The following is a 27,197-nucleotide window of genomic DNA, read 5'->3' as shown; positions in this document are numbered from 1 at the left end:
GGCTGGAGATCACTCAAAATTACAACTGTTCTTTAGGTAGCAGAGATCAGTTCCTCTGGAGAAAATGGTGGACTCAGTGTCATTATACCCTGCTGAGGTTGCCACAGCAAATTGACACTGAGTGTCCAAGGCCGGGGCACCCGCCCAGAGCCTCTTTCTAGAGGCCGTTGTATTTATTTCCACAACGGGCCTTTTTCCTAGTTAGACAAATGTCATTATCAATATTTGCTTTTACCCCTTTTGTTATTATTTTTGGCAGTCTCATTTAATGTTAATAAAAAGCAAATTTGCATATTTTCCATTAAAAACGTGTACAGTGGTTATTGGCTGCTACTGTTGTACGAATATTAACAACTAGCACTTTTGTATGATTTTATCATTTGTTTTAATTAAATTATCTGTTTTATGTAAGCTGCCCTGAGCCGGGGGGGGGGGGGAATAAAAGTCTGAATAAATAAATAATATCTGTTCATGTCTTGTGGCTCCCAAACATCTGATGTTTACTCTATGTGGCTCTTACGTTAAGCAAGTTTGGCCGCCCCTGCACTAGACCTTTAGAACACTGGATATTTTTCCTTTGCCAAAGCCTTTAGTTTTAATCCTCCCTGGGCAACAGTAGGGCTGTCATTACTGCCACCTTGCTGGGGAAAAACTTAAGTCCATTCTACCCACAGGTCATAATCTACATAATTGTGTCAGCTGCCTGCGGAGGCCTCTCATGGCCGAATTGTGTATCGAAGTAGCCGTTGGAACCAGTTGGCCACATACAAGAGCACACGTGAGCAAGAACCTATGTGAAGGAATGACCCTCCTAAAACAAACTCGGACCTCCTAGCTCTTCATCCTTCCAGGACACTCAAGTCTTTTTTGCCTTATCACCCCCAAAAGAGTCTGCAGCCCCAAGCCACAGCGGTGGCGTCTCTTTCTGTTAAAACCTACTTGAAAGGAGCTCTGCTGTCTTCATTGCAGAGCTTCCTCAGGTGGGAGGAAGGAAGGCAGTTGATGGTGGGAGGGTCTATGCATCTATTTCTGTGTTATCATTGCTTTGCACTTTACTGTCCTGAGGCCCTGCTGGAGGGGAATGGGAAGAGCTGAAGGTGACTTCATAATTTGGTCCTTGGGAGGGAAAGGAAACCACTGGACCCAAATGGGTTCATGTATTCTGACCCAGGTAGAAGCGATAACTGGCTCCCTCCTATGCTTACTTTCCCAGTGGTGCCTTTCCTAATCTCCTCTTGGGATGTAACGTCCAGGAGGAGGAGCCCCCTTGTGACCTTTGGGGGGGGGGCTATTCTGGGGCATGGTGGTGAGGTCTCTTGTGAGTTCAATGAATGGCGAATGTCTGTAAATGTTTATTGTTGCTGTAACAATCTGCTTATTTGTGATTTTGAAGAGCTCTTCTGTTGTGCCTGATTTCTGTGTGTAATAGGGGGCTCATCTTTGACTTCACTAGCTGGGGGGGGGGGGCATTTAATACCTGCCCTGCTGATTAAAGTCCTAAAGGAAAATGGCTACAAGATGCACAAGGGATACAGTTATCTAATACTGAATATAGGGAAGCCATGGAGAATAGCTGGGCAGGAGTAACTTCAGCTTTCATGGGGGATGGCCTTAAGAGTAGCTCAGAGGGCTTCCGGGAGCTGTCTGTATTTACTGAATGTTTCATTTCAGAGCAATGTGCCAGCGGTGGATGATTTCAGAAGTTAAGTACACACTGTTGTGTTGAGGCGTAAGGGCAACTTGCTTGAAAAGTTTTCTGTGGAAGACGGTAGAATAGCAAGCAATTTATGAGAAATGAGTGCTGATTCAGTGTGTTTAAGTCAGTTGTTGGACACATACGTTGTGTCCCTTTCTTCCACCACGAGCACCACTGAGGCATTAACTCCACCGCCACCCATGGGAAGGTTCTTAGAAGCCCAGTCTCCATCCCCAGCAGGGCATTCTTGACACTCACTGGTGAGCACTGTGGCTCGCCTCACCCATTTCTCTCTCCCTTGGCGGAAAGGGTTGATCTTCTGTCCCAGCTCTGACACAGGCTTCTGAAAGTGGCATTCTCCTCCTGTTCTGTCCTTTGCCTCTCCCAGGCACAAGTCAGTGTTGAATTAATTGTGCATGTTTTAAGGCTTGTTATTAATAATTTTCTATGATTTTGGTTGACTTTATGTGTTCTAAAATAAACTGCTTTCTTCTATTTTAAAAATGCACTGATGCATTATTGTAAAATAAAGTTAACTTGTTTGAATAAATTAGTGGTACTGGAAACAGTTGATGTGAACCTTCTCATCAGGGAGGGGGAAGAAAGGGCTACCGATTAAGTTCTCCTTGAGGAGAATCAGTCCTCAGCTAAGTCTGCTTAACTTAAACCAGTAGTAGTTTCTTCTTAAGTCGAGGAAACTGAGGACTTGAAAGAAACAGGTTTTACTACTACAAACTATTTTTCAGGCTGCAGCTTAACCTGCAGTTCCTTCCTTACACCAAGTGCAATACCTGTACGTACCTTTCTGTTGTCAATTTAAAATCCTTCCATAGCAGAGATCAAACTAGTCCCAGTATACCACTTTTTATCACTGTCATACCGGTTTTCTAAAGAGATGCTGTGGGTTGTAATCAGGCTTAGAGCTGAAGGGAAGGTTACCTTTCACTGAGCCAAAGTATGCACGAACATTACATAGCAGCTTCAATGTTAAATAGGGTTATGCGTAAGCAGTTTGTTCTAGGCTCAATTTAAGCACCTCTCATTGCTGAAATCCATCAGGAGAAGCAGCACTCTGTATATTGCAAATGAATACTTAATTAAAAATGACATTTCTAACTTCCAGAACTTCATGATTTCAATTTTTCCCATATGCAGTAAAAGAAATTTTATGTCTTCACTAATTTGTATGTTAGACATAGCTCGCTCCTCATTCAGCTATTTAACTACAGTAAGAGAAGTGCCTATTGACATAATTTATATGTTTGATTTTGCTGGTACAGCAGACTCCCATCCCACATACAAATTAACACCTTAGAAGTACTTTGAAGGCATTCTTAATGGATGTTAAGCCAGACTCTTTTTAGAGCAGATCTCCAAACTTGCACGTTACATAATGTTTGGAGGAAGCTGTACTTACTAATTAAGAGTGAGAAATAGCAAGGATGCCTCATATGAATCAGAAGAACTTGGTATCCCCACAGACAGGAAGGAAACTAAGCATCAAACCACATTAAGCATTCATTAAGTGTCTGTCATGTGACTTTAATGGGTGAGCTTTGATTTTGTCCAATACATTCTTCATAGGCTCCTGTTTTCCTTGTGCCAAAGATCCCCCCCCCGGCGCAAAAGAAGTACATACAAAGATACATGAAAGTGTCAGGCCAGGCAGAAAAGGACTCTTTTTGTCGAGAGATCCACGCTGCCTCAGGTAAGGTAAGTCCTTTGGAGGGGACATGCCATAATCATCAAATTACATATAGGCCAGTGAAAGAAAGAAGCAAAGACACTTTGCTACTAAAAGCAAGGTATTACTAGCCCCTTCACATTTATTAACTACAATATCAAGTCACATTGGTGGCAGAAAATAGGGCTGGCAGGCCAGTTTGCATTCTCAGTTATGATTGTGTTCTTGCATTCAATAAGCTTCAGCAGCCACCGATTTAGTTTAAAAGTTCCTTCATTAAAAAAAAAATCACAGTAGAAAAGTTATACAAAAGCAGAACAGAACATTTTAACATCTGGGATTGGGGTGAGGGTAACCAGAGAGAAATACCTCAGATGTGTGGTCAGTTTTTTTGGAAGCAGCACCACTGCCAACACCAAGGCCTCGCCCAGTTCAGAAGAGAGCAAGTCAGGTAACAAAACGACTTCACAGCAACCCTGCACACACAACGGCACAAAAGTCTTACTGGTGGTGGTGCTAGTTTGTGAGCTGAGACACTCTTGTGATGGGAGATACAAATTTCGTATTATCAATAGATATAAAAACCTGTTTCAGCCCCTACAATAATAAAAGCAGTGAAGAGATACCTAATATAGGACAAGTAAAAAAAAACCCTCTGAGTCTCCAGGGGGGAAAAAAATTGATGCTCCAGGTGACATTTTCAAGAGGAATTTCTAATTATGCCAAAAAAGTGCCAAGGAATGAATCAAAGCTTCTTGCTAGTAGTAAAGGAGCTCCAACCCACACTACTTTCCCTCTGTGGGCACATAGAAAAAAAGTTCAAGTGTAGACACCAGGCCACCATATATATTCTAAATACAGATGCTAATATCAAACAGTTCTCTGGGCTCAGCAGCAAGAACATAACAGCAGGAACAAAAAGGCAGTCCGTTTCCACCATCAAGTCAAGCAAAGGCAAGAGGAGGTCTTAGTTCAAGTAAAGATTGTCCAAGTTGGTCGAGTCCGATAGCAATGGGAAGGGAGTTTTCACAACTTTCTTCTGCCCAGCCAGCTGGGCTTTACTCCACCCACCTCCTTGTCAACATCTGGCTGTTTATCAGCATTTCTTCATCTTGGCTCAGTAACACCCATCCTTCCAAGAGTCATCAACAGAAACACTGGCCTTTGGAAATCTGCTGGAACACATACAGATTTAGCACTTTAGACAAGTACTATTAGAGAGTCATGTGACGTTACTTTCTATCCCATTTTTCCTCCAAGGAGATCAGGGTAGCATACATGGCTCTCTCCTCCATTTTATACTCACAAGCCTATGAGGATGGTTAGGCTGACAGAGTGACTGACTAGCCTAAGGTCACCCATTGAACCTTATGTCTCCGCAGGCAATGAAAGGAGGGTCTCCCCAATTGTAGCCCACTGCTATAAGCTCTATAACACACTGCCTCTCAAGAAAAGAGAAAGCTCAATCAGCAAACCCACAGGATATACCTGTTGCTAGGCTGCGTCCACTGAATGAGGCTTTTGTACCTCCTCTTGCCCCCATATAAATTACCGAGGAAGCAAAACTGTTCAAATGTTTACATGCATGTTTTTGAATGACACTGGCTTTCAAAATCACACAAGCAACCTTTTGAAAACGTTAAGTTCTCTTTGACAGCCCTGTAGCTATCTGGCACCAGGCTTCTTGCTGGCCATGAACACTGGTTTTGACCCAATCCCACAGAGGTCAGCTTCACAAAACAACACAGTTCAAATACCCCCTATTTCAACTCATGACATAAACTCTTCATTGCAAGTATCCATTCTATTTAAAACGGAATTATGCAAACAGTCCTTCACCATGTTCAGCATCAGCAAAACTGATTGTTTATTCACAAGTGTGCCTTGCTGTAAGCTCATGGCAATGAGCATTCAACTGACGTTCCGGCCAAGCACAGAGCAATGCTTACTTTGCGGGACATAATAGTGTCACCATCGCTTCACCTACCATTTCAGGCTACTTTGTTCTTACCTCTTGGCTGGCTGGTTCAGCTTGCTCTTTGGAGCAGTTGCTCCCCCTAGAGATGTTCGTGTTTTAGCCAGGGAATTCTTTGCTCCAGTGGCTACACAACTGCTTCTGGCCATAGAATTGCTACTGCCTGCAGAAGCTGGGCTGAGCGTGGAAGATGGCAGCTTTCGAACTCTTCCAGTAGGACTGGCATAACCAGTGGCTCTAACAGGCTGTCGTGGTGGTAGGAGAGTGTTTGTGCAGGAGCCCGCTTTCATTGGCTGTCGGGCTGTTAAGGGAGACTGCCCAGCACCAGTGGAATAGCGGAGCTTGCTTGGTGCCAGACCTTGAAACGGAGGGAGAAAGAAGGCATAAGTAAGACCATGGGATTTGAGGCAGAATAGCAAATGAATCGCAGGAACATTCGCAGCTTACCACCTGATGGTTGCTGGATTCTGGAGAGACGGTTACCAGGAACCTGGAGATCTGACTCCAAGCTGCGGCTGTTCCTTACAGACTCCAAGGAACGCAGGCCTGTTCTGGCCAGGTTAGGCATGCTGTGCCGCAGCTCCTCTGTGAAGAAAGAGATGTGACGAGGAATACGACTGCTTCCATGTATATTCTCTCACACATATACCCCTGCTGGCTAACGCTCTGCATCCCAGAACCAGGCAAACTTGGCAACTGTATCACATACCTTCATTCCCAGAGTATTTCAATCTGTCTTGCATAGGACTTTGCATTGTCCTCCGTGGGGGGCGAATCCGAGTGCCCGTCGCCCTGCCATAGTCTGTGCTGGTGGATGGGGATTGGCACCGTGGAGAGCTGAGGGGGGATGGGGAATATCTGTGGCTGCTGTGATAGGAAAGGGAACAGTCGTCATCTTCATCCTCCAGACTGTACGTGTCAAAGTCCTGGTCACTGTAGGTGCCTCTGCGCAAAGAATGCAAGGAGGCACTGGAGCTGCGGCGAGAAACGGAGGCTGAGCTGGAAGCACAGTCCTGACGGAGACCTAAATATGGCCACGGAGGACACAATCATTGTTTGATCATTGGTACTCAAAGTTCTCATCAGAGAAGCCAGATAACTTTGTTTATGCTTGTTACACTAAAGGTAGAGCAAACCAGGATTCTCAAAATATTAATGGGGGGGGGGGGAGGATAATGAAGTCTGCTAAGCCAGATTCTTTGTGACCCTTCCCATTCATCCCACTTTGTTTTGTGAACCGTCTCCAAGATAATATCATTAACAGGAAACCAGCCCACACAGGCACGTCTTCTGCTCCTGTTCTTTTCCGGTATAATTTATTAGGAGGGCAATTCAAGCTCTAAGAAGAAGCTTCCTTGGTTCAGATTCAAGCCAACGACCCAGCCTTCTGTGCTAAAGATTGCCCTGGCTCTAGAACAGCTGCAGTGAGCTTGACGGCCAGTTTTTACCAAGCCTTACATCACTAGAGCAACATCGGTCCTCTCCTTACATCCCACACTGGTGAGGACAATTTCATTTACTCAGCAAAGCCATTCAATTGCCCAGGCTAAGTGGTTAGATTGTGCAGCTATTTAAAACAAAACAGAACAGAATAAATGGCAAATGATTTTATTTTGGCATATACGAGCTTTAAAGAAAACAAAACCCTCTCCTTGAAGAAAAGACAGCCCTAATGTAGAGAAGGGGTTAAATGGCTATCACATACTTTCTTCCTGTAGGCGGGCCATAACTTGGACATCAGTCAAATCCTGCAGTTTGTATCCCATTGATATGGAGTCATCTGACGTACTGAGCTCACTTTCGACGGAGGACTGAGAGCTTAATGCTGAATGCATACTCAAATAACCTTTCAGAAGGGGCAGGAGAGAAAACAGATACCAGTGTTTCAGATAATAGTTTCAATATTCAGTTATAAGTAGTCTCATACTAAGTTAACAATACCGTTTTTGTCTAATAAGTACAGTGATGCTTCAAACTAAATTGACCAAGTTTACCAGTGGAGTTATCTAGAAATGGACTAAAAATGCAAGACGTCTTTTTTTTTAACCAGCAAATGAAGGAGGAAGACCTCTATATGTAGCATTCTGATTGCATGTGTGATAAGCACAGATGCTGTGGTTAACAGTTTGTATCTTGGGACGCTGACAAAAGGCCTCTACCACCTACCGGGGCAGGAAGCTACTATAGATATGAAGGCCCAGGAAAAACAAAACAGAAAAGCATCAAGTACCCCCTTATTCCACCCCCCTCATTTTTCCAAGGGAAAACTGAACACTGAGGGAAGCACTGAAAAAGAACCCAACTCCAGTATTTTCTCTTAGGATGAATGAAATTATTTCCAATTCAAGGTTTTACTCAATTGGAATCAGCTGTATGAAGATTTTAATTTATGATGATCTACAGCATTTGATTATTTCTGTGTATACTACAGACACAGTATCTAAGGATATATTTATTGCTTAAATACCATTTTGTCCGCAACGAAGAGCTAATACGTATGATGATATTCAACAGTACACCAGTCCAATATTAAAAAGTTTAAGATAAATACATATGCTGCTAGTCCCATTGTTTCTCTAAAGGGACTGTTATGTCCAAATACACTTTTTTGTACACTACATAATTTGTTCTGCTTTTAACTGTGCCCCCCCCCAAGCCGCTAAGATGGCAAAGCCTAAGATACATGTGCTAAAGTAGCACAGGATGCAGCAGTTTCCAACTCTCTTTAGTACTGGGTAAATTTGCAGTTATGCTCATAGAAAACTGAGGCATTTCATAAGTATGTCAAACTGCTACAACTTTTAAATTCTAAAGATGCATTTTATGCTGTTAAAACAGTAAAAATGAGTTTAGGGCTTGTTAAGAAAGCAGATATTGCATATGTTTCAATTTACCCTCCCCCCCAAAAAAGAGGAAAGGTGTTATTTGTATCCTCCACAGCTTCAAACTTTTCTAAAAGTTAACATCTTTAGAGATCGCTAGAAAGAGTTCTAGCTTTGCTACTTCATGCATCACTCCAGGCAAACCCTGCCTGCCTTTGGCCACTGTGTCCCTTCGGCCACTTTGGCCTGCAATACTGCAGGGGAGGGAGGATAGCCCTTGAAGAAGTTTAGTTTAGTTAGAACTACAGTTGGGCTACTACATCACAGTGAAATTCCAGTGAAAATCCTAGCAGCTACTCTCACTGCCCACCCCAAGAATAAAAAGCTTTCAACTGGCAGATGCCACATTGCAAACTAAACAATGGGACAAAGCAGTATTAGGAATGTTTTAGGGTCAAAAGGGCATCACTTTCATTTTATTCATTCAAGACCAGGTATTTTAGAAGTCGGAGTGAGGTATTTCATAAGATACTCATCTGCAGACATGCCCTGTGTGTTAGAAAAGACATCCCTCTCTTAGCCAAAGGCATGCATGCCAGTATTTGACAGGGACTAGCTCCATCTTTGGCTTTAGCATTTACACTTGCCAAGACTTAAACACAGGCTTGTTGCCTAAAGGCCATTCTTACTTGTCACATGCAAGGACAGTGAGTAGTCATTTACCAGTAGCAGGGATTCAAGGAAATGGGAGATTAACTCATTAAAGGGGAACCCACGTTAATTACAGGGCAAGAACTCTGTCTAAGCAGGATGTGCGTTTGTCTCACCTGATCAGTCTTAAATTCCCAACACCATGGCACAAACAGCTGCTGACATGTTGATTCCACAGAATAAAATTAAAATTACTAAGGCTATATAGAAACAGACTAAACAGCAGTAAGCCTTGGTCATTTTGCACACGGACTAGGACCGGCCTTGACAAATTTATTTGGCTCCAGGAGCCAGCCTGAAAATGTAGGAACCAGACTCACTTTTCAGTCTTCAGAGATTTGTATATTAATTACAGTATGTTCCAATTGCTGCTACCGTGAAACCTACTCCTAACCTCTTGACATTTTCTTGTAATTTTGTTACAGCTATAACAAAGTATATAAATAAATACAAGGAAAGTCCTGGTTGTCATTGCTACATCAACAAGCTAACCTCTAACTTCTCTCCTATTTCGGATAATTCCATTATTGCGTTAATATAAAGCTCCATTTAATTGAATACTAGAGCCAGTATAGGAAGCAATTGATTAAAAATGAATTTATCCACCACCATTGAGCAGTGTCAAGTTAACAAATTAAACAATGACAAGAACTTTATGCATCTGTTTTTATGCTACAGAACAAAACATATTCTAATGTGAAGTGACAAATAAACTTTGAGCTTCTCATTGAGAGACACTACAATAAAATCGTTGCTACAAATACCAGGGGCCACAATGAAATTTCTAGGCAACATGGTCACCTGGTACCTGGGATTTGTCAAGCCCTGGATTAAGAAAATTCGAATTTGAGAGATTAGTCTCTCTCCAGACACCTCAGTCAACTTATGTGTACACATAAACCTGAGTTTCTCCATCTCTCCTAAATCCACAGCATTAAACCAGAATTTGGCACAATAGGATAAAGGTGGAATGCTAATAGCCTATGAATTCACCTCACTAGTCCCTAAAACAAGGAAGAGGGAAGCTTCCTGTTCAGGACAAGTTTAACTGCAGAGAAAGCAAAGGGCCAAAGCTCTGAACTAGGGGTGTGCAAAAAAAATAATAATTTCGGCCTATTCGGATTCGGCCAAATCGGGCAAAATCAATTTTGGCTGGCAGTAAGACTCCGCATGTCAGTTTCATCAGTACCAGCCATTTGGGAGTCTTTCAGCCAGCCGAATGTCAATTTCATCCCCATTATATCCTATGGGCCATTGAAGTCAATGGCGAAAACATAGGGTATATTCTGGGGGCTGGAGGGGAGGGGGCTTGAGGGAGAGACTCCAAACTCGCAGGGTAGCTGCTGGAGCCTTTCCCCAAGATACCAACCAAGTTTCAAGAGCATTAGACCAGGGGGTCCAATTCGACGGGCCCTCAAACAGGTTGCCCCTATTCCCTCCATTGTTCTCTATGGTGGTGGTGGTGGGAAATTACTTGGATTAGGAAAATTCGGCGGCAAGCCGATTCAGATCAGAGAATCTGAATCGGCCTGCAGCAGCTCGAAAGGGGTCCGAATGGGCCATTCTCGGGGGTGCATTCGGTTCGGACAAACTGAATGCACATCCCTACTCTGAACCATGGATTTAGAAGTCAAGTGAAAAGGCCAATGAAAAACTGCAGAAGAGTTGCAGGAGCTCCTAATTTACTTCTTGTACACTGACAACTGTGTTTGTAGCCTGCCCACCAAATGCTGATTAGTAGCTATTAAAGCCTTTCCCAATGTTAAAGGGAACTATATGAATATGACCCTCGCTCCTCCAACACAGCGAAAGCTTGCTGATCAGAGATTCCCAAGTAGCCAGTCTCTAAAATGACCATTGATAAGTGTGCTCTATAAATATTAATTTTTAATATTGCCTTTTGACCAAGCTGGCCTTCAAGCATAAGTTACCAAAAACAGAAGAAGTACCGTGAAGCAGAAATTTTGCTGCTTTTTCTGTACTTCAGATTGAGGAAAAAACCCATCTCTGTCCATTCAAGCACCAAAAGTAAGCAAAGTTACTACGAGACACCATAGCTTCAAGTGTTGCTATTCCCACCTATGCATTCCTTTCATAAGAAACGAAGAAAGTTATCCTCATGACAGCAACTGGATTATACCAGTTCATAAATTGTTTTGATGCCTGGCTTCCCTCCACCCCCAAAAGCCAAGCATGTTTTGGGAACTGTTATTACAGATTCTCACTTGGTCATGGATTTTGGAAATTATGCACAGAAGAATGTAACTTAAATATCCTGACTAAATGCCAAGTTCTTAACTCTAAAATTAATTGCACACCTGCATCTAATAAATGAACATGCCAAGCACCATGTTAAGAGGATTTGCCTCAAGGTAAACATTAGGAAAGCTGCATAGTTAACCTGCTGCCACCCGTACATAATGACCATGCCTCTCTTGGAAAAACTAGTAACCTCTAGACAGAGTAAGCATTTTCAAAACCTGCCCCCTTCCATTTTATTTATGTAGGGTCTTGTGATTGCACATGCTAAGCACATCCTCAAACACAGAAACTACTGTACGTGCAAGTAGTAGCAATTTTTCATACAAAAATGAAGCAAGAGCTGGCACTGAAAGAGCAGAAAACTGTTTGAACAGGCAATTCTGCCAGGGTTTTGTCCTAAGGACCAATCAAATGCTGTGGGAATGAGACAGTCTGATGCACCCCAGTCATGGACTTTCCATTTAGAGCTTTCAAAAGCTCGCAGAGACAGCACAGACACAGAAGGGTATTTGAGCTAGAAAAGCTTCCTGAAGCATTGGATGAATAGAGAACCTAAGCAATCATATTAAGAGTGGTTTCGCATATGCAGTCTCACCTCCTCCTCCTCCACCCCCCTTACCCAAGCCCTGTGCATTTCCCACCTCCAGTCCTCTGAAAGGGCCCCCAGTGCCATGCCGTACCTGAGCTGCCACAGGTTAGTAGCGGTTTGTTAGTTGATTTGTAGTGCCCAGGAGAGTTTAGTGCATTACTACAGGACCCTGCGTCTGTATTCAAGTTATGCACACTTGGAGACGCCAGTGGACTGCAATACAGGGATTTCCACCTACTGGCTAGAGGAAGATACAAAGCCATGAAAACAATACCAAGTTAAACACAGATACAAAGGAGAGGAGAGACACAACATGTCAAATGACCATTTGCATGCATTACATGCCACACTCACCCCCTGAACCAGGATACAAACCACTTATTAGATTTCCAACTATGACTGGCAGATTAAAATGTCTGGAATTAAAAGAAAGACGACAATTCTCAGTTCTCCACTTGTGGTTCTCTTCTTTAAGACTGCATGCCTATAAATGTGTGATTTCCATTGCCTCATCTTGTGATGCCCACCTCACACGTCCTCAAGACAGCTTGACAGGCTACACTCAAACCACAGTTGTACTGCTTTTCCCATATTTCCCAGGTAACATAAAGAGAGGTAGGTGAGGACACTCAATACAGAGCTAGTCAGTTCATCTCCATGTGGGAGATACACAACTCCCCCTTCAAGTTATCCTGAAAGTGGAGAAAGGGGGGGTTGGGTATGATTCCTAAATAGGGCAGCCGCTGTTTAAACTGGTCCCTGTAGCTATTCCTTTAATATCAGTTTGATCCGCAACAATGGCCAGGTGATGTTGTTTTGCTCCATGCTATGAGAATCTTTAACTGCAGACTTCTACATATTAAACTTCTCTTATAGGGACAGGATCCCACCCCCCCACCCCCCGGCCAGTTGGCAACCTTATACCACAACCTTATACCACAATGTAAGCAAGCCTTGTTACAGTGCAAAGAACATACATAATAGCAAGCTTGCTAGCCTTCCTTAGGCAACTAAAAGCAATTTCCCTCCTCTCCCCCTATCTAATATGGCATAGAACTAATTACTGTAATGTTTAAACAGAATATGTACAGACGCCATCAAGTCACAGCTGACTTATGGCAACCCCTGGTGGGGTTCTCAAGGCAAGAGATTTTCAGAGGTGGTTTGGCATTGCCTGCCTCTGCATCATGACCCTGGTATTCCCTGGAGGTCTCCCATCCATATACTAGCCAGGGCTGACCCTGCTTAGCTTCTGAGATCTGACAAGATGGGTCTAGCCAGGTCAGGGCAAATATGGATGGTATAAGATGTACAGTTAGTATTAATCAGCTATCCCAGTGTGTACTGGGGCCACACATAGGTGACAATTTCCTCTATGACAGCCATGACAGTTTCCTCTATGAACTCTGTAGGAAGAAAATTTTGGACACCTCCTATTAATTCTCTTTAAGGTGCTTTCATTTAGAGAGCAAGAAATAGAGCTGCTACAAATAACTACGAAAGCCGCCTAGGTGCTTGGCATGCAGACATTACATCTGAGCAAAATTTCCCATTGCCCTGCCCAGCTAAGATCAAACAACAAGAGTTCAAAGAGGAGTAGCATTATTAGAACAATCGAGGCTCTATTCTGAACCATTTTTAAACTCATCGACTCAAGCTGCACCCCACACACAAAATGGGCATTTAAGATTCTCTGAAAGCCAATTGAATGCATTCTAGTGGCCAAATTGGCCATGAAATGGAAAGCAGAAGCAGCGTACACAACAATAAACCATTTCAACTATTAATTTCTCCTGCTTCATGCTTCCAAGGACCCAGTTCCAAGGTACGAATATAGGGTATTTTGACAGCACAAAAACATGTTACATTCTTCCCTTAGGCACCCACTAAAGCAGCATCATTTGGAAAAAATTAGATTAGTATTCTGCCATCATGCACTGGGGAGTTATACTGCAATTCTGCTTCTCTGAACAGTCTAACATGATGACAAGTGACAAAACAGGCTTTGGAGGGAATACATTGTTTCTCTTTACCAACTATCAAAGCCTTACCTGTATTTTATAGCCTGGCTAGGGTTTGGCTCACTGCAGTTTCCATGGCCTGGTGCAAAAGGGGAGGTGTGGCCAAGATGCAGGGGATAAATCCAGTAAAATTCAGGGGTAGGGGATCTCCATTTCCCTTGCTTCCCCCAATACAATGTGAGAAAAGTGGAGGGGGGGTAAAAACCCTCAAATACCATGTTCATTTCGGAAAGATCAGTAAAATACTTTCAAAGCAGTTTTAAAAAACATTACATAAAAACATTACACTGCCAATCTTTTAGATCCAAGTCTCAAAAATAGTAAGGTTAGTGATAGCACTGTTACTGGCACGTGACTGGATCACTGAGCAAGCAATACTTTTAGAATGAAATTGCAAAAGACCCTTCATACACTGCAGAAGTATAAAGCATACTTCTAAAGTACAGATATCTGATCCAGTCTGATAACCCACCACATTGTTCTTTCAACCTGCAATATTTTTAATTCATTTTAAACCCCCCAAAAGTAAAAACAAACAAACATGGCAACAAAGCCTTCATACAATGAAGACTCCTCTCGCTTTTTTCTGGCCTCAATTTCCCTTCATCTTCTGTACCGGGTCAAATAATCTAATGAATATTTTAAAATACACATAACAAAAGTCAAGAAATAAGCTAACATGTAATGCGAACTGAAAGGCCTGTTTCAATATCCGCAAACAATGCCATCTTCTGAAGTCTAAAGTCAAAGAGAAAGTTCAAGAAAAGAAGCTATGGCTCTTTCACACAGTGGTTCTCAGTAAAGGAAAAAAATGATGCAATTGTTTAAAGATATATTGTATACCAGGATTGAAATCTAATAAAAGTTAACCTTAATGTACACTTATGTAGCAAGTGTCATAGTACAATGGAATAACATTACAATCTTCAATTATATTATGAAGTATAATTGAATATCCAAATTTATTGCTACTCTTTAATTAATTCTAAGCTTTTACCCTGTGCTTCCATTTGCATAGAAAAATGCTGAGGTAACAATACTGTATCCAAATCCAGATAATAAATATGTCTTTGCACTATGTAGTTTAATGATTTCAGTTTTCGACTTGCCTTTGTTTTTATTGGGGAAACTAGCAAAAGGTTACTTATGATGTGGCAGCACACAGCTCCCTCTCAAATGATTGTTATTGAAGCTGTTTTAATGAAAAGGCATTTATACTTTTAAATTCCAAAAATATACCACCGCACTTATATCTATATAAATGATGTAAATTAACTGCTTTCATTTAAAAGAACTGCACATGAGGCGAAGAGACTCTGCAATAGCTGTTCCACATATGAAATCCATCACATGATGTTGTAGCTTCCAAATAATGACTATACATGCATTAATCTTAACACAAAATGTAGAGGCTAATTTTGAGAGGAAATTCTACAATTCTGCAAGACCATCAGAGAAGGGCAACACGTTATTTTAAAGCAACTTTAATAGGAAATATTTTCTTTAGTAGTTGGAGGAATTCAACAGAAATTCACATTTAACTTAAGACATTTGCCTTTGAACAAGGATGGTATCTTAGGGTCACTTCTGATGTTAGAAATTCTCATCCGACTAGGATACTTCTACTCAAGGATCAAGTACACCATCTTTCTTACAGTAAACTTAGTAAGATTATCTCCATGGCACCCTGCCCAGCACTTAATGCTAATGCTATCTGGTTTAGCCAGCTCTTAGTACAGCTAAGTGACCAGGTCAAGAAATCAAGGCTCTGCTCCAAAACTCAGAATCCTTAGAATAGAAAGTATTGAATCCTTCAATACTTTTTTCTAAGCACTCTGGATACCTCAATCTGCCACTGTATGTTCAGCAGTCCCTATGATACGCTAATGACAGAACATGTAATACTACATAACGGGCATCAACCAGCTCACTTACCTTGGTCAAGCCTATTGATGAGGGTACGGCAGGCTGCTTCTGTCTCAGGGCTTGGGTGATCTAACACCTGTCTGCACCATTTCAGGGGAGATTCCTTTTCATCTATAGATGACTTCCTTGGTGAGACATACAGCCTTGAGGAGGAGAAGGAAAGTTCAACATCAATTCAACAAGCGAATACAATCACTTTACCAACCCACTCAACCCTATAGAGTAGTCTGTCTGGTAAAGTGCAACATACTTTGCTTTATTGTGTTCAACCAAAAAGTTTCCAAAGCAACAGGATAAAACTGAGCCTTAAAAATACAAATATATACTAAAAGAGCTTCCAAACAAACAAAAACCCAAACGCTAAACTCAGCAGCATAAAACAGCATTTCCTTAATCCACGTTAGCCTTCCTGTTAACGCAGGACAATTATTGCCCAGCTCTAAACCAACTTCGAGGGGAGGGGCTCCTATGACAGTGGGTTAATTACTGAAAACTCCTCCTCCTGGTGACCCAGATATTGCACCCACCAGTGCCCATTCAGGGTCTCACCAGCATTTATTAAAATGTGTGAGGGTTTATTTGGTAGCAGACACTCTTGAAGCTCACCTGATCCCAGACTATTTAGAACTTTAAAAGATCTAAACTAACACTCTGAACTAAGGCTGGGAACATATTACAAACCAAAAAAGCTGAAGCACAGATTAATTGTTGCTAATTCCCAGTAAGACAGGTGGCAGTATTTTTGACTAAATGAAGTTTCTGGACAACCTTCAAGGGCACCCCCACAAAGAGCACATTATACTAAACCGAAAGGCATAAATGATAGTAGCTTTCAGTAGCAGGCATAGCTGGCTAATCATCTGAAAGGATAAAAGGCATTCCTAGTCAAAACCACTAACTGGAATTCCAGAAGACAGACCAGATCTGCAGAAGCTCTACTGCTTCCCTTGCCTCACATGAGACAAAAACAAAACAAAAAACAGACCCTTCATATTCTTGAATGATGGCTCATACCTGTTCATGTAGCCCAGGACATCCACAGAATACAGCCAATGGAGAAGAAGAAGAATCGCTAAAGCACCACCTTCTGAGATCTGCCCTGCAAACCCCCCCCCCAAAAAAGCCCCCAAAGAACTTATTGCAGAACAATTAATTCTCACACCCAGGACATTGTAGACAGTATTGGACAGTGCTGAGGTCCAAAAGAATCAATAAGATTGCACTACCTCATCTGTTCTCCTAGTGAAAGGAGTCAACCAAGGTGACTAAATCACTCAAACTCAATTGAAATTGATCCAGATATGGGAAGCTGGAGTGGGGCCTGACATCACATTCTTGAAGACACTGTCTAAAGACAGATTAGAAACTGCCCTATAATTGTGTAGATTAGCAAAACCTAATGGTGTTTGGGGTTTTTTCTTAACAAGGGCCTAATCATTGCATCTTTTTAAGGCAAGTATTATTCCTCTGCCAGTGTTGTATTCAACTAAACTACTGCACTGCCAATTAGGCAAAGCCATTTAGTAGACCACTTAATATATCTTGTGCCCTACTCCTTCCATGTGGTGTTTTTGTAAACTGAACATCTGGCGGAGCTCAGCAGCAAATGTATGGCTGGGACGGAAGTAATCTGGCTGCTGCTTTTCCCCACTCAGGCTGCCTGTGGTTAGAGTGGATGAGCCATATGGAACACGCTTCTCAGTAAGACAGTCAGAGAGATAACGTTAAGTCTTCTTTAAATATAAACTCGGATTAAGAATATAAAATCACTTGTCAAGAAAGCGTACAGTTAAAAACAAATCTACAAACAGTAGGAGTTGTGAAAAAGAAAACGAATGAACAATAAAGTCACAAAGCTTGTCCTTAGTTCTCTGAAAACGACAAACATTACAAAGTTGTCAATTCTCACAAAAATATAAAGGATTTTTTTCACAGCCAATATACAGTTCTCCAAAGATCACTTCCACAAACAAGTGAACATCTGAACTGTACAGGTAACTGATTATAGATGTGCATCACTCAGCAGAAAGCACGTGCCAGTCAGAAAAAAGAAAAAGCTACACATAATGGGCTCCCTTCTTTACCCGAATACTTAGATCCAGTCATTTGTTCAGGCTGAAACTTGGCTACTGCACATACTATATTCCATGACAAGTATGACTGACACAAAAAGGCACTAAAAACTAATTGGAGGATAAAAAACCTGGGCAAGGGTACAACTCTTTCCATCCACAAAATTTTCCCAGTCAAAGTGTACCCAAAGTGGGGTGGAGGGAGCAGATACAGGCACAATAGGGTGACTTGTCCTCTCCCACACCCCGTGAGGCTAATAGCTACTTCAGGGGTGGGAGAGGCATACTGCAATCAGGAAAATGGGGGGAGTGTCAAAGATGTTCTCCCCTGGTGCCAGTTCCCTCCTCCACTGGGCTCCTTTTCAACATTATAAAAGACATTGGGAGATGAAGTCAAACCTACATTCCTCCGTCAACTTGAGTTGCTATACACTTATTTATCTGTTACACTGTTGTGCTGACAAAGCTTTTGTGGTCTTTATGGGTGCTTCCTTCAGACTATGATGTCTGCCTTGAAACCTATCGTGAATAATCACTGACTAATAAGTTGCTCTTGCTTTACACTTAGGAAAGACTGCTGGCAATATTCAAGAACTTTGGCTTAGTCTCGCTGGTAAAGGATAAAGGCTTTGTTACTTTCACCTCACCTAAAAAAACCTGCTTCAGAAATGGAGGCTGCAGCCTAGTCCCCTCCTTTTAATATTTTGACATCCAGCATTTCACGGTACCTACCAGCTGTCCTCTTCATCAGTCCCACTCTCAAGCTCCAGCACTTCTACCTCATCCAGAGCTGTCTCGTTCAAAATGTCTTCTACATCTGTACTCTCTTCATTCATCCTCAAAATTGGCTCAACACTTCTGCCGGAGAAGTTTTCCACCTGCACTGTGCTGCCACAGTCCCAACTGGTATGACCTTCACTGCTCTGCCTTTTTGTACTGCTCACAAACTGTGTGTTGGACGATTCTTTCCCAGAAGCAGTCACGCAGCTACGCTGCACTGTGGCCTCCACATCTTTTTTCAAACATTCTTCCCTCTCCTCTGCTTCTGACTTCATTTTACTTAGTGCTGAGTGCAGGTCTGCCACTATCTGCAGCTCTTGCTTATCCATCAGCGCGTTGATGCTATTATTCATTTCCATTCCATTGAGCCTGGAATTGCAATTATCCACTCCAGTGTCAGCCTGGCTCAGCAATTTTGCCTCTGGCACACTTCGTAGGCTTCTGCTTCTCAACTGCTGATTCTGGAGCTCAAGTCTTCTTACAAGTTCCTGCAGCTTCCGGACCTCCTCCAGTTCCGGGCCCACTTGATCGGCCATTGGTTCCACATCTGGACCCATTGCAGAGCCTTCTGTTGAACCTCTGCCCAGGTCTGTTCCAAGACTATGGTCGGGTTGAATTACAGGGGCACTCCCAGGAACAACCATCTTCACAGAACCCCTGAGGACTCTTGCTAGAAAAAGAATTGCAGAAGGGCAGGTTAAATATACAGTAAGTGCACTGAAGCTGAACATACCAACTATTCCAACAACTGAATGGCCTCACGGCAATTGGTGTTTACACTGACAATACATGGAGCCAAGGCTTCATGAGTCTAAAGAACAGTACACTATGCTTACACTAGGCATGAACTACATTTGCCTAGTATAAACAAATCTGCTGCTCTGTTATGGAAAAAGGCAATTAACCCATATCCAGTGTGTAAGCACCTGTCCATAACGAGTGGCAAATGAGTGCTCTGTAGGTCTACAAAGAACTGTCCACATAGAAGTGGTTTCAAGCAGGCAGCTTTAGTGCTGTGAGATCAGTTTGGAAAGAATAAATGCACTTCTGACTTGTTCAGCGTTTTTGCACTGCAAAATGACAAAAGCAAGCAAGCAAAAAAAAAAGCAAGCTACCAGGCACAGACGTTTCTCTAAGCTCACGCTGAATGGAAGACTGAGATGAAATGAGATTTCAACCAGACCCTGAAGAATTTCTAAGGGCCAGCATTAAATATCTAGTCACTCATTATGTCTTTAGGAGTATTGTAGCCAAGATCTTCAGTACTTAATAGAAAGTGCAGTTTTGACAATATAATTGTCTTGTTGATGATCTGGATAGATACTAGAAAAGATATTAAATGCCTGAATACTATTACATTTAATAACTGGAACACCTATTAAAATGCTGTGCCGTATCTACACAAATTACCTTTTTGTGTAGAAGCTACATCAGTTCTCTTAAACTCATAACTTAGTATCTATACATACAAGGGGATCAGTTGCTGAAGCCAGGAAACTAAAGAATTTCCTGTGTCGGGCAATGAAAATCCTGGACAGGAAAAAAAGGTTTATTTTCTTCATTCCCACCCACTAGATATATATCAAGCAGTAGCCCATAAACTTATTACTGTAGAAGTTGCTAAGAAATGATCCTATCATAACATGAAATATAGTACTATATGGTACACTACATTACACAGTAATGTACACAGTTACACATGAAGTTGATCATAGATAACATTTTAGAACACTTTTTCCACCCTGCAGCAGTTGAAAAATGTTAAATACTTCAGTACAATTAAGAGAACAAACCACTTGGGTTTCAGCTTACAATGTACATTATGGTTTGCAAAAAAACAACATGCCTATACCTTAATCGGTTGGTTTGGTGTAATCTACAGAGTAGTTATGTTTATACAGACATGGGTGTGTGTGGAACCGCCTTTGTCAATTAGCTTTTAAACAGAGTACATAAGAATATAGACTCACATGAAAGCTAACAGCAATGCCAATAAGGATGTTCTAAGTCTTTCATTATTGTAATTCCTTATGATTACAGAAGTTCTGCATCAAAAATTATGGCTTGAGAAAAACCAATACGTAATTATGGCTTGAGAAAAACCAATACGTCAACCTAAACTTCTGCATAGCCCATTACTACTAAACTTTATTTGATGCAATCATAGACCAACCAAAACTGATACACAGACACAATCATCTACACACATTACTGCTATGGAAAAGGGTCTTATGCTAGTAAAGTTTTTAAAAGGTTTTTCAGATGTTCCTCTACTCCAGTTTTACAAGTTTTAAGAAATAAAACACTTGTTATCCCTAAAGCAACTCCTTTGCAAAAGCTCTCAATGACATTTCAAGTAAAACAACGACAGCAACAACCACCACACCTTGTATATCAAGTGAAAATCACTTGCCTCTTATTTTCACTACTCTACAATTAAATTCATTTTAAACTAAACATTTTAAAAATCATATCTAGTGAGAAGTGGTAATGAGATAACCTTGACAGATAAGTAAAAAAACAGCAACACAGTTAACTAACACTTCATAACATGATTTAAAACAGGCCTTCAAATTAATATCCAATCTCTAACATTGCACTCCTATTCATAGTTCCTCTAATCTGAGCTCACACTGGCTTCAATTAGCTCAAATGGAGCAACTGTACGGGACTGCACTGTAAGAGACTATCATTCATAACAGACTCTACCTATACTCAATAGCCTAGGGAAAAATAGGAAGGCTTCAACCAGCCCCTTTGATTTCAGAGTAGGGTAATCCTAATTAACTAGAGAGTAAGTCCCAATAAGTAAGGCTTATTGAGAGACAAGTGTTGTATAGCAGTAAGAGTGTCGGACTAGGATCTAGGAGACCCAGGCTGAAATCCCCACTCTGCCATGGAAGCTTGCTGGGTGACCTTGAGCCAGTCACAGATTCTCAGCCTAACCTACCTCATAGGGTTGCTGTGAGGATAGAATAAAGAGGAGAAGGATGTAAGTTGCTCTGGATCCCCACTGGGGAGAGAGGATGGGTATAAATACAGTAAAAGAAAACAACCCATGGCAAAAAAAAAACCCAGAGAAAAAGATCTACAACTGCTACAAGTTACCAATTTTATTTTGTTAAAATGCCCCCAAATGGCCTTTCCCAGTACTTTACACAAGGACTAGCTCTCTTTCTTCACCTACTTAATAGAGACATAATATGAGGAAAAGTCCCTGCTCTCTCCACAAAGGATTGTACAAAGAAAATATTCCTTTTTAAAAGAGCAGTAAAGGTCTCAAAACCTTTGGGGCCATTTCCTAAAAATAAAAGCCAAGTCTAAGGTTTGGCTCTTCAGATCCTAGATCTCAAGGCACTCAAAAGCAAAAACTGGCCACAAATTTATCTTCCCGCCTTAGGAGACCGACTGCAGCTGCCAGCACCCATCTCCTTATATTCTTCAGAAGTCCTTACCGGCGCATCTGTCAAAAAGGAGTGCAGCAGCCTGGTCTGGATCGATGACCTCATAAGCCAACAGGGGGGGGGAGCGCTGCGTGAAGCTCTGAAGAGGAACTCCCCCACACACAGCAAGAGAAGAGCAAGTTACTGTCGGAAACAGGACCGAGGTCAGTCAGTCAGTCACCAAAGGCAGCACATGGCCCCTCCACAGGGGAAGTGCAGACGCGGCACCCCCTCCCCCTTCTCAGCAACCAGGAAAGCAGGGTGGCTCCCTCCCTGCAAAAAACAAGAACAACAAAACCCCCTGCAAAACCCTTTATTTTTAGTCCAAAAAGGAGCTCAGGACAGCATGCAGCATCCTCCCCTCCCTTGGTCCCCCCCCCGCCTTGGCCGCCCCCCCCCCCCCAATTCAACTAAGCCCAAGTACCTGTCGGTGCAACCATAAGAACACTTCCCTGGGAGCAAGCCCCCTTGCACAGACTTGAGTAGGCGTCCGAGCAGACCTACTTAGAAGCTGCTGTCTTGTCCCGACTAAGCTCATATCCTTCTCTCTTTTTCCCTCCCTTCTGTCCCCGATATGGAACTTCAGACTGCGCGCTCCTCGGGGCAAGGGACCCCCCCCCCGCCCCGCATCTTTGCTTGCCCTTCTTTGCGAAGCTCACAGATGGCCCACATCAAGGAAAAAGGGGCAAGGGCGATGCTCCCGCCCCCGGACAGAGGAGACGGGCAGGTGCCCCCCATCTCCATCTTCCCCCATCCCCCCCGCAGCACCCAGGGCGGAGGGAGGGGGCTCATTCCTTCCTCGCAGCAGGAGAAGAGGGGGGCAGGAGGAGCGGGGGGGGGGCGGCAGGAGAGTTCCGGCCAGCTCCACCCCCTCTGCCCCAGCCGGGAGGGGGGCCCACCCGGACAGACCTAAGCCTGCGCCTCTCGCCCCCCTCCCCACGCCACCAACGGCCTCTTCGGGGGGCGGGAAAGGGGGCTGTTCCGAGGCTGGAACGGCCGCAGTCAGGGCGCGGGCCTCACCTGCCCCAGACAAGAGAGGTCCTCAAGGCCCGACGATGGAGAAGCGAAGAGGAGACCCGACCGGCCTGAAAGAGATGGGGCGCTCTTAGGGCGCCTGCGCGGCCGTTGGGAGCCTTTTATATCCTCTTCATCCTGCCTCCCCTCCCCCTCCCCCTGCGCGCCCGCGCGCGCTTCCTACCTGCCGCCCGCGCGCGCACGAGCTTCCCCTGGCCGCCTTTCGTCTTTACTCTCTTTCCCCCCCCCCCTCCTCCCTCCTCCTCCTCCTCCTCCTCCTCCACGCGACCTTACGGTTAGAGCCTCATTTGCATGTCGGAAGGGAGGAGGCCAGTCAGGAGAAAGCGGGAAAAGAGGAGGGCAAAGAAAGGAGGGGGGAAACCCCGCCCACCTCCTGCTTTCAATCCTGACCAGCGCGCGCGCGCGGTTTTCCGTCTCTGCGCTTGCGCGGGTGTGTCGGGTGCTAGCAATTTGGGGGCACGAACACGAAGGTGTTAGCAGGCGGCCACCTGGGGGGGGGGGGAGCTGCGTGCGACTGTGTATGTATGCAAATGACATGGAAATCGGGCGCGCTGCCCTTCTTGTGCGCCATGGCGGGAGGGGTAGAACATCTCGGTTGCCGCTGCTGACCTTCCTCCTTCCCTTGCCCCGGTTCGACTGCGGTGAACACGGATCTCTGCAGACAGGCTCGTGGTGGCACCTGCGAGGCTGATTTATTATGGCAGCAGCTCTCGCCAGCCGTCATGCCTGCGGACGAAGTGGGCTGCAGTGCACGAAAGCCGCTGCCACAATCGATCACACGTCAGGGCTTGGAGATGCTCCCTTGTTTTCTCCAGCCATGGACAGAAATCTGTTCGTGCTTCTCTTTGATCAGTTGAAGAAGGCAAATGGTTGCTTTTTTTTTTACGTCCAGCTCCCACCAGATTCAGTATTGGCTTCTCTGTCCTAGTAGCTTTTGACCCATCTTGAAATCTGTTTTGCATCCAGCACCGTTGTCCAGAACGCATTTTGTGTAATTCCATTTTAAGATGCTTCAGACAACAGACTGTGGGCTTACTCCATCTTGCCTTGAAATGGCCCCTCACCCCAGTTTTGCACACTTTTTGTAATGTATTAGCTGGACCTGGATAGCCCAGGCTAGATCTCAGAAGCTAAGCAGGGTCAACTTTAGCTGGTATTTGGAAGGGTGACCTCCAAGGAATACCATGGCTGCAACACAGAGGCAGGCAATGGCAAACTACCTCTGAAACACCTCTTGCCTCAAAACAAGTCTAGTTCGCCACCTAGTGGTATATGAAGCTCAAAGAGCTAGAACTTATGCTTTCCAGCCAATCTTAGGATCTCCTGGCTCTTCTACATACAATGCCATATGATAATTATGAATTATTAGCTGGACCTACTAAAAAGCTATTACACAATTTCATTTGGGAATTGGGGGGGGGGGTAAGTAATGCGCATAGCACACTCCCTTTGTGATGTATTCTTGTGGCTCTGCTGCCAGACGCTAAAATAAAAAGAAACACACACATCCTGTGGCATCCAGTCCAGAGGAGCCATTTTCTCCAGGGGAACTGGAGATCTCTTGTAATTCTTAGAGATCTCCAGGCCCCAACTGGAGGTTGACAACCCTGCCATGCAACAGAAGTGCACCTTTACTGCAGAGCAGCAACAAATTGTCTCATAAGGTTTGTGAGAAACCATTTGCCTTCTCTTTGATCAGTTGAAGAAGGCAAATGTAAAACGGTTTCTCTGCCACTGTGTATCCCTGTATCTATCTAATGACCAAAAACTGACCTCCATGCAGATAACCAAATCCACAGGATGGGCCCAGCTACAGACTGTGAGTTGGAGTCATCTGATTTTTTTTTAAGCAACCCCCCCTCCCTCATTTGGGAATTACCGCCGCCCACAATCTGACTGTGGATGTGCAAATGTTGCAAAGAAAAAGGCATGATTGGTTTGGGTTGCTGCATGAACACTAGCAGAACTAAACAGAATGATGTGGGGAAGGACTTGAAAACGGGGAGGGGGGGAGATCCAGTGGTGGTTGCCGTGGTAAGTAGGAAAGCCTCTGGCGGTACCGGCCCTTGCACAAGATTGAGAAGGAGACTGCAGCTGGCACTAAGCCAGTGGAGGGGGGAAAGCAGGGATTTCCCTTCCCCCCCCCCATGAGCCCTTCCATATCCCCTTCCTTCTGTATTCAGTTTCTAGGCTACTTTGCACACTTGACGAAGCAGGCTATGGCATATGTACTTGACATGAGCTAATTTCCTCCTTTATTGTACCAGAATGCCTCTCAGTTCTGTGTTCCACTCTTCCTGAATTCCTAACATTAATTCCAGCATTACAATCATCTGTAGTAGGCTGTAGCTTTCCTCTCTTTCGGTTCATTCGTATATTTCCTCCCTCCTCATTACTGATGCTCAAGTATGCATGGATAAAACACTGCAAAAAAGCAACCTCGATTACAGTGGCACAGATGATTGTATCCAGGGGGGGGAATGTGTGCCATCTTTTTTAATGCTTACGTATGCTCGTAGGGCATGGGTGAAATGCAACACAAACCTTGATACAGCTGTGTATACAGTTACATCTATTGGTTTAAATGTTAAAAAATCTATTTTGACTTGGAAGCACAGAAGCTTTACACAGAGTGCGGTGACACGTGCCAGATAACGCGGGGAGGAAGCAAGGCTATTTGCGCCGTAATAATTTGACCCGCCACTGCACGATCAGACGCAGCGGCAGGTGAATCGTTTTTTTCCTTTGCTGTATGTGGTGTCTTCGGAAAAGACATATGTGAATCACCACATTCACTTTCAATGTTAAGCTCGAGACAAGGAAGGCTCCTCCGAGCTAACATCATTGGTCGGCCCGCAACAGCGACCAATCAGAACGGGACTAATTCCCTGCGAGGGTTGAACGCTCATTGGACTTTATCTACACAACATCATTGGTTGTTATCTGCAAGTAGGCGTGGCTACGTTAGCCCGGGAACGTTTAAAAGAAGCCTAGCTCCCAATGTAAAACTGTTCTGGTTATGACTTATTGTAAGCGCTTGTTCGTATCTACAATAAAGCTGTTCACTTTGTTGAAATCACTCTCCGGATCTTTGTTAGTGGCGATCTAACACTGTATGTTTCTGGCGGTGCTGCAACAAGGGATCACTGATGCAATGGGAGCGTGCCGGAGCGATCACACGGGGAAGTCAGTCTGCGGCCCGTCGCAAACCCGTTTGATACTGCACTTTCCCCAGTATTTTTTAACTCCACTTCTTTGACGGTGTGAAACGGGTTAGCGACGGGTGCGGGACGCTTCCCAGATGTTTCCGTATGATCACGCCCGTAAAATCTGCCTGGCATTCGTGCATATCTGGCGGCTACTTCTGCGTGTGATCGGGACCACAGTATCCCTAGTCTTCTACATTTCCCAGTTAAGGGGGGGGGATGCTGTTCAGACAAATTACAAAGATGATATGACTCCAGTGGTAACGAGAGAAAGAAATTTTACTTACAAAAATAGAAGCACATCTTACATGACATATTCATGTAGGTACATTTAACTTATTGTTAAAGAATTAACTTCAAAAAGGTTAACTTGCTACAGCTCCAAGCCCAGGTAACAGAGTGAGAAGAAGAGACGTCCTATATAAGATGAAAAAGAAGACAACAACCAAAGTGGCTCAACATCTAACCGATGAGAGGGTGGGGCCAACTGCCAAGTTTGCCAGAGAGACTTCTCTTAATCCTTTCCCTCCCAGATCTTCTTGCATGCAGAGTTACAATATCCAACAACATCAAGATTGTTCTTTTGTAGTGTTTTATGAAAGCACATGTGCACATCAGTAATTGTGAAGGGCAAAAAAGATGCATATGAAACAGAGGAATTGAAGCCTGCAACAAAACTGGGTGGGGGTGGGGGGTGAGAGGTATGGCAACTTGGCAAGCCCTGTCCTTGTCTGCATTCTTTTTTCCTTGATGGGTTTGAGCATCAGATGACACAATGTCCATTTTGCATTCCATCATCCCAGCAGGTGAGAACTGCCACCAGCTGGGCCATTTGAATGGTGGCTCCCACATTATGGAATGGCCAAGTATCTTGGCCTCCAGAAGGCGTTGTGAATCTGAATTGTTTAGAGAGGTTTTGGTGGTGGTGGTGAGTTGAACTGAGGCTTTTTGTCTACCTGTCTGTTGTATTGTTTT

The 27,197-nt window shown here is 43.6% G+C and overlaps 2 protein-coding genes across 2 annotated transcripts in view; one reads left to right on the top strand and one right to left on the bottom strand.

The window, feature by feature from the left end:
* Positions 1 to 2,177, top strand: part of VAMP7 (vesicle associated membrane protein 7) — a 15,391-nt gene extending 13,214 nt beyond the window's left edge. Inside the window, exon 8 of the mRNA XM_015420496.1 lies at positions 675 to 2,177. Within this exon, the coding sequence (XP_015275982.1) occupies positions 675 to 743 (69 nt within the window). The 3' untranslated portion in view covers positions 744 to 2,177. The remainder of the gene's footprint in view (positions 1 to 674) is intronic.
* Positions 2,178 to 3,317: 1,140 nt separating this feature from the next.
* LOC107118199 (SLAIN motif-containing protein-like) lies at positions 3,318 to 26,357 on the bottom strand. The gene is made up of 11 exons (XM_015420491.1): positions 26,268 to 26,357; positions 23,180 to 23,207; positions 21,994 to 22,125; positions 18,491 to 19,208; positions 15,696 to 15,829; positions 11,831 to 11,980; positions 7,061 to 7,201; positions 6,065 to 6,379; positions 5,803 to 5,940; positions 5,392 to 5,713; positions 3,318 to 4,552 (listed from the first exon to the last, which is right to left on the bottom strand). The coding sequence occupies exons 1-11, from the start codon at positions 26,355 to 26,357 to the stop codon at positions 4,498 to 4,500; spliced, it is 2,223 nt and encodes a 740-aa protein (XP_015275977.1). The 3' UTR covers positions 3,318 to 4,497.
* Between the last annotated feature and the right edge of the window lie 840 nt (positions 26,358 to 27,197).

This window comes from Gekko japonicus, unplaced genomic scaffold (genome assembly GCF_001447785.1).
Source record: "Gekko japonicus isolate JY-2015 unplaced genomic scaffold, Gekko_japonicus_V1.1 scaffold507, whole genome shotgun sequence".
In the NCBI taxonomy this organism is placed as follows: domain Eukaryota; kingdom Metazoa; phylum Chordata; class Lepidosauria; order Squamata; family Gekkonidae; genus Gekko; species Gekko japonicus.
Note: the sequence above shows the minus strand (reverse complement) of the source record. Positions and strands in the feature narration are given on the sequence as shown.

Coding starts and splice junctions, on each gene's coding strand:
- LOC107118199 (XM_015420491.1), bottom strand. CDS start 26,357: ATGCCAGGCAGATTTTACGGGCGTGATCATACGGAAACATCTGGGAAG. Junction 19,209..21,993: donor CCTTTTTGACAGATGCGCCG/GTAAGGACTTCT, acceptor TTCTTTTTCTAG/CAAGAGTCCTCAGGGGTTCT. Junction 5,941..6,064: donor GAAATACTCTGGGAATGAAG/GTATGTGATACA, acceptor CTTTCTTCACAG/AGGAGCTGCGGCACAGCATG.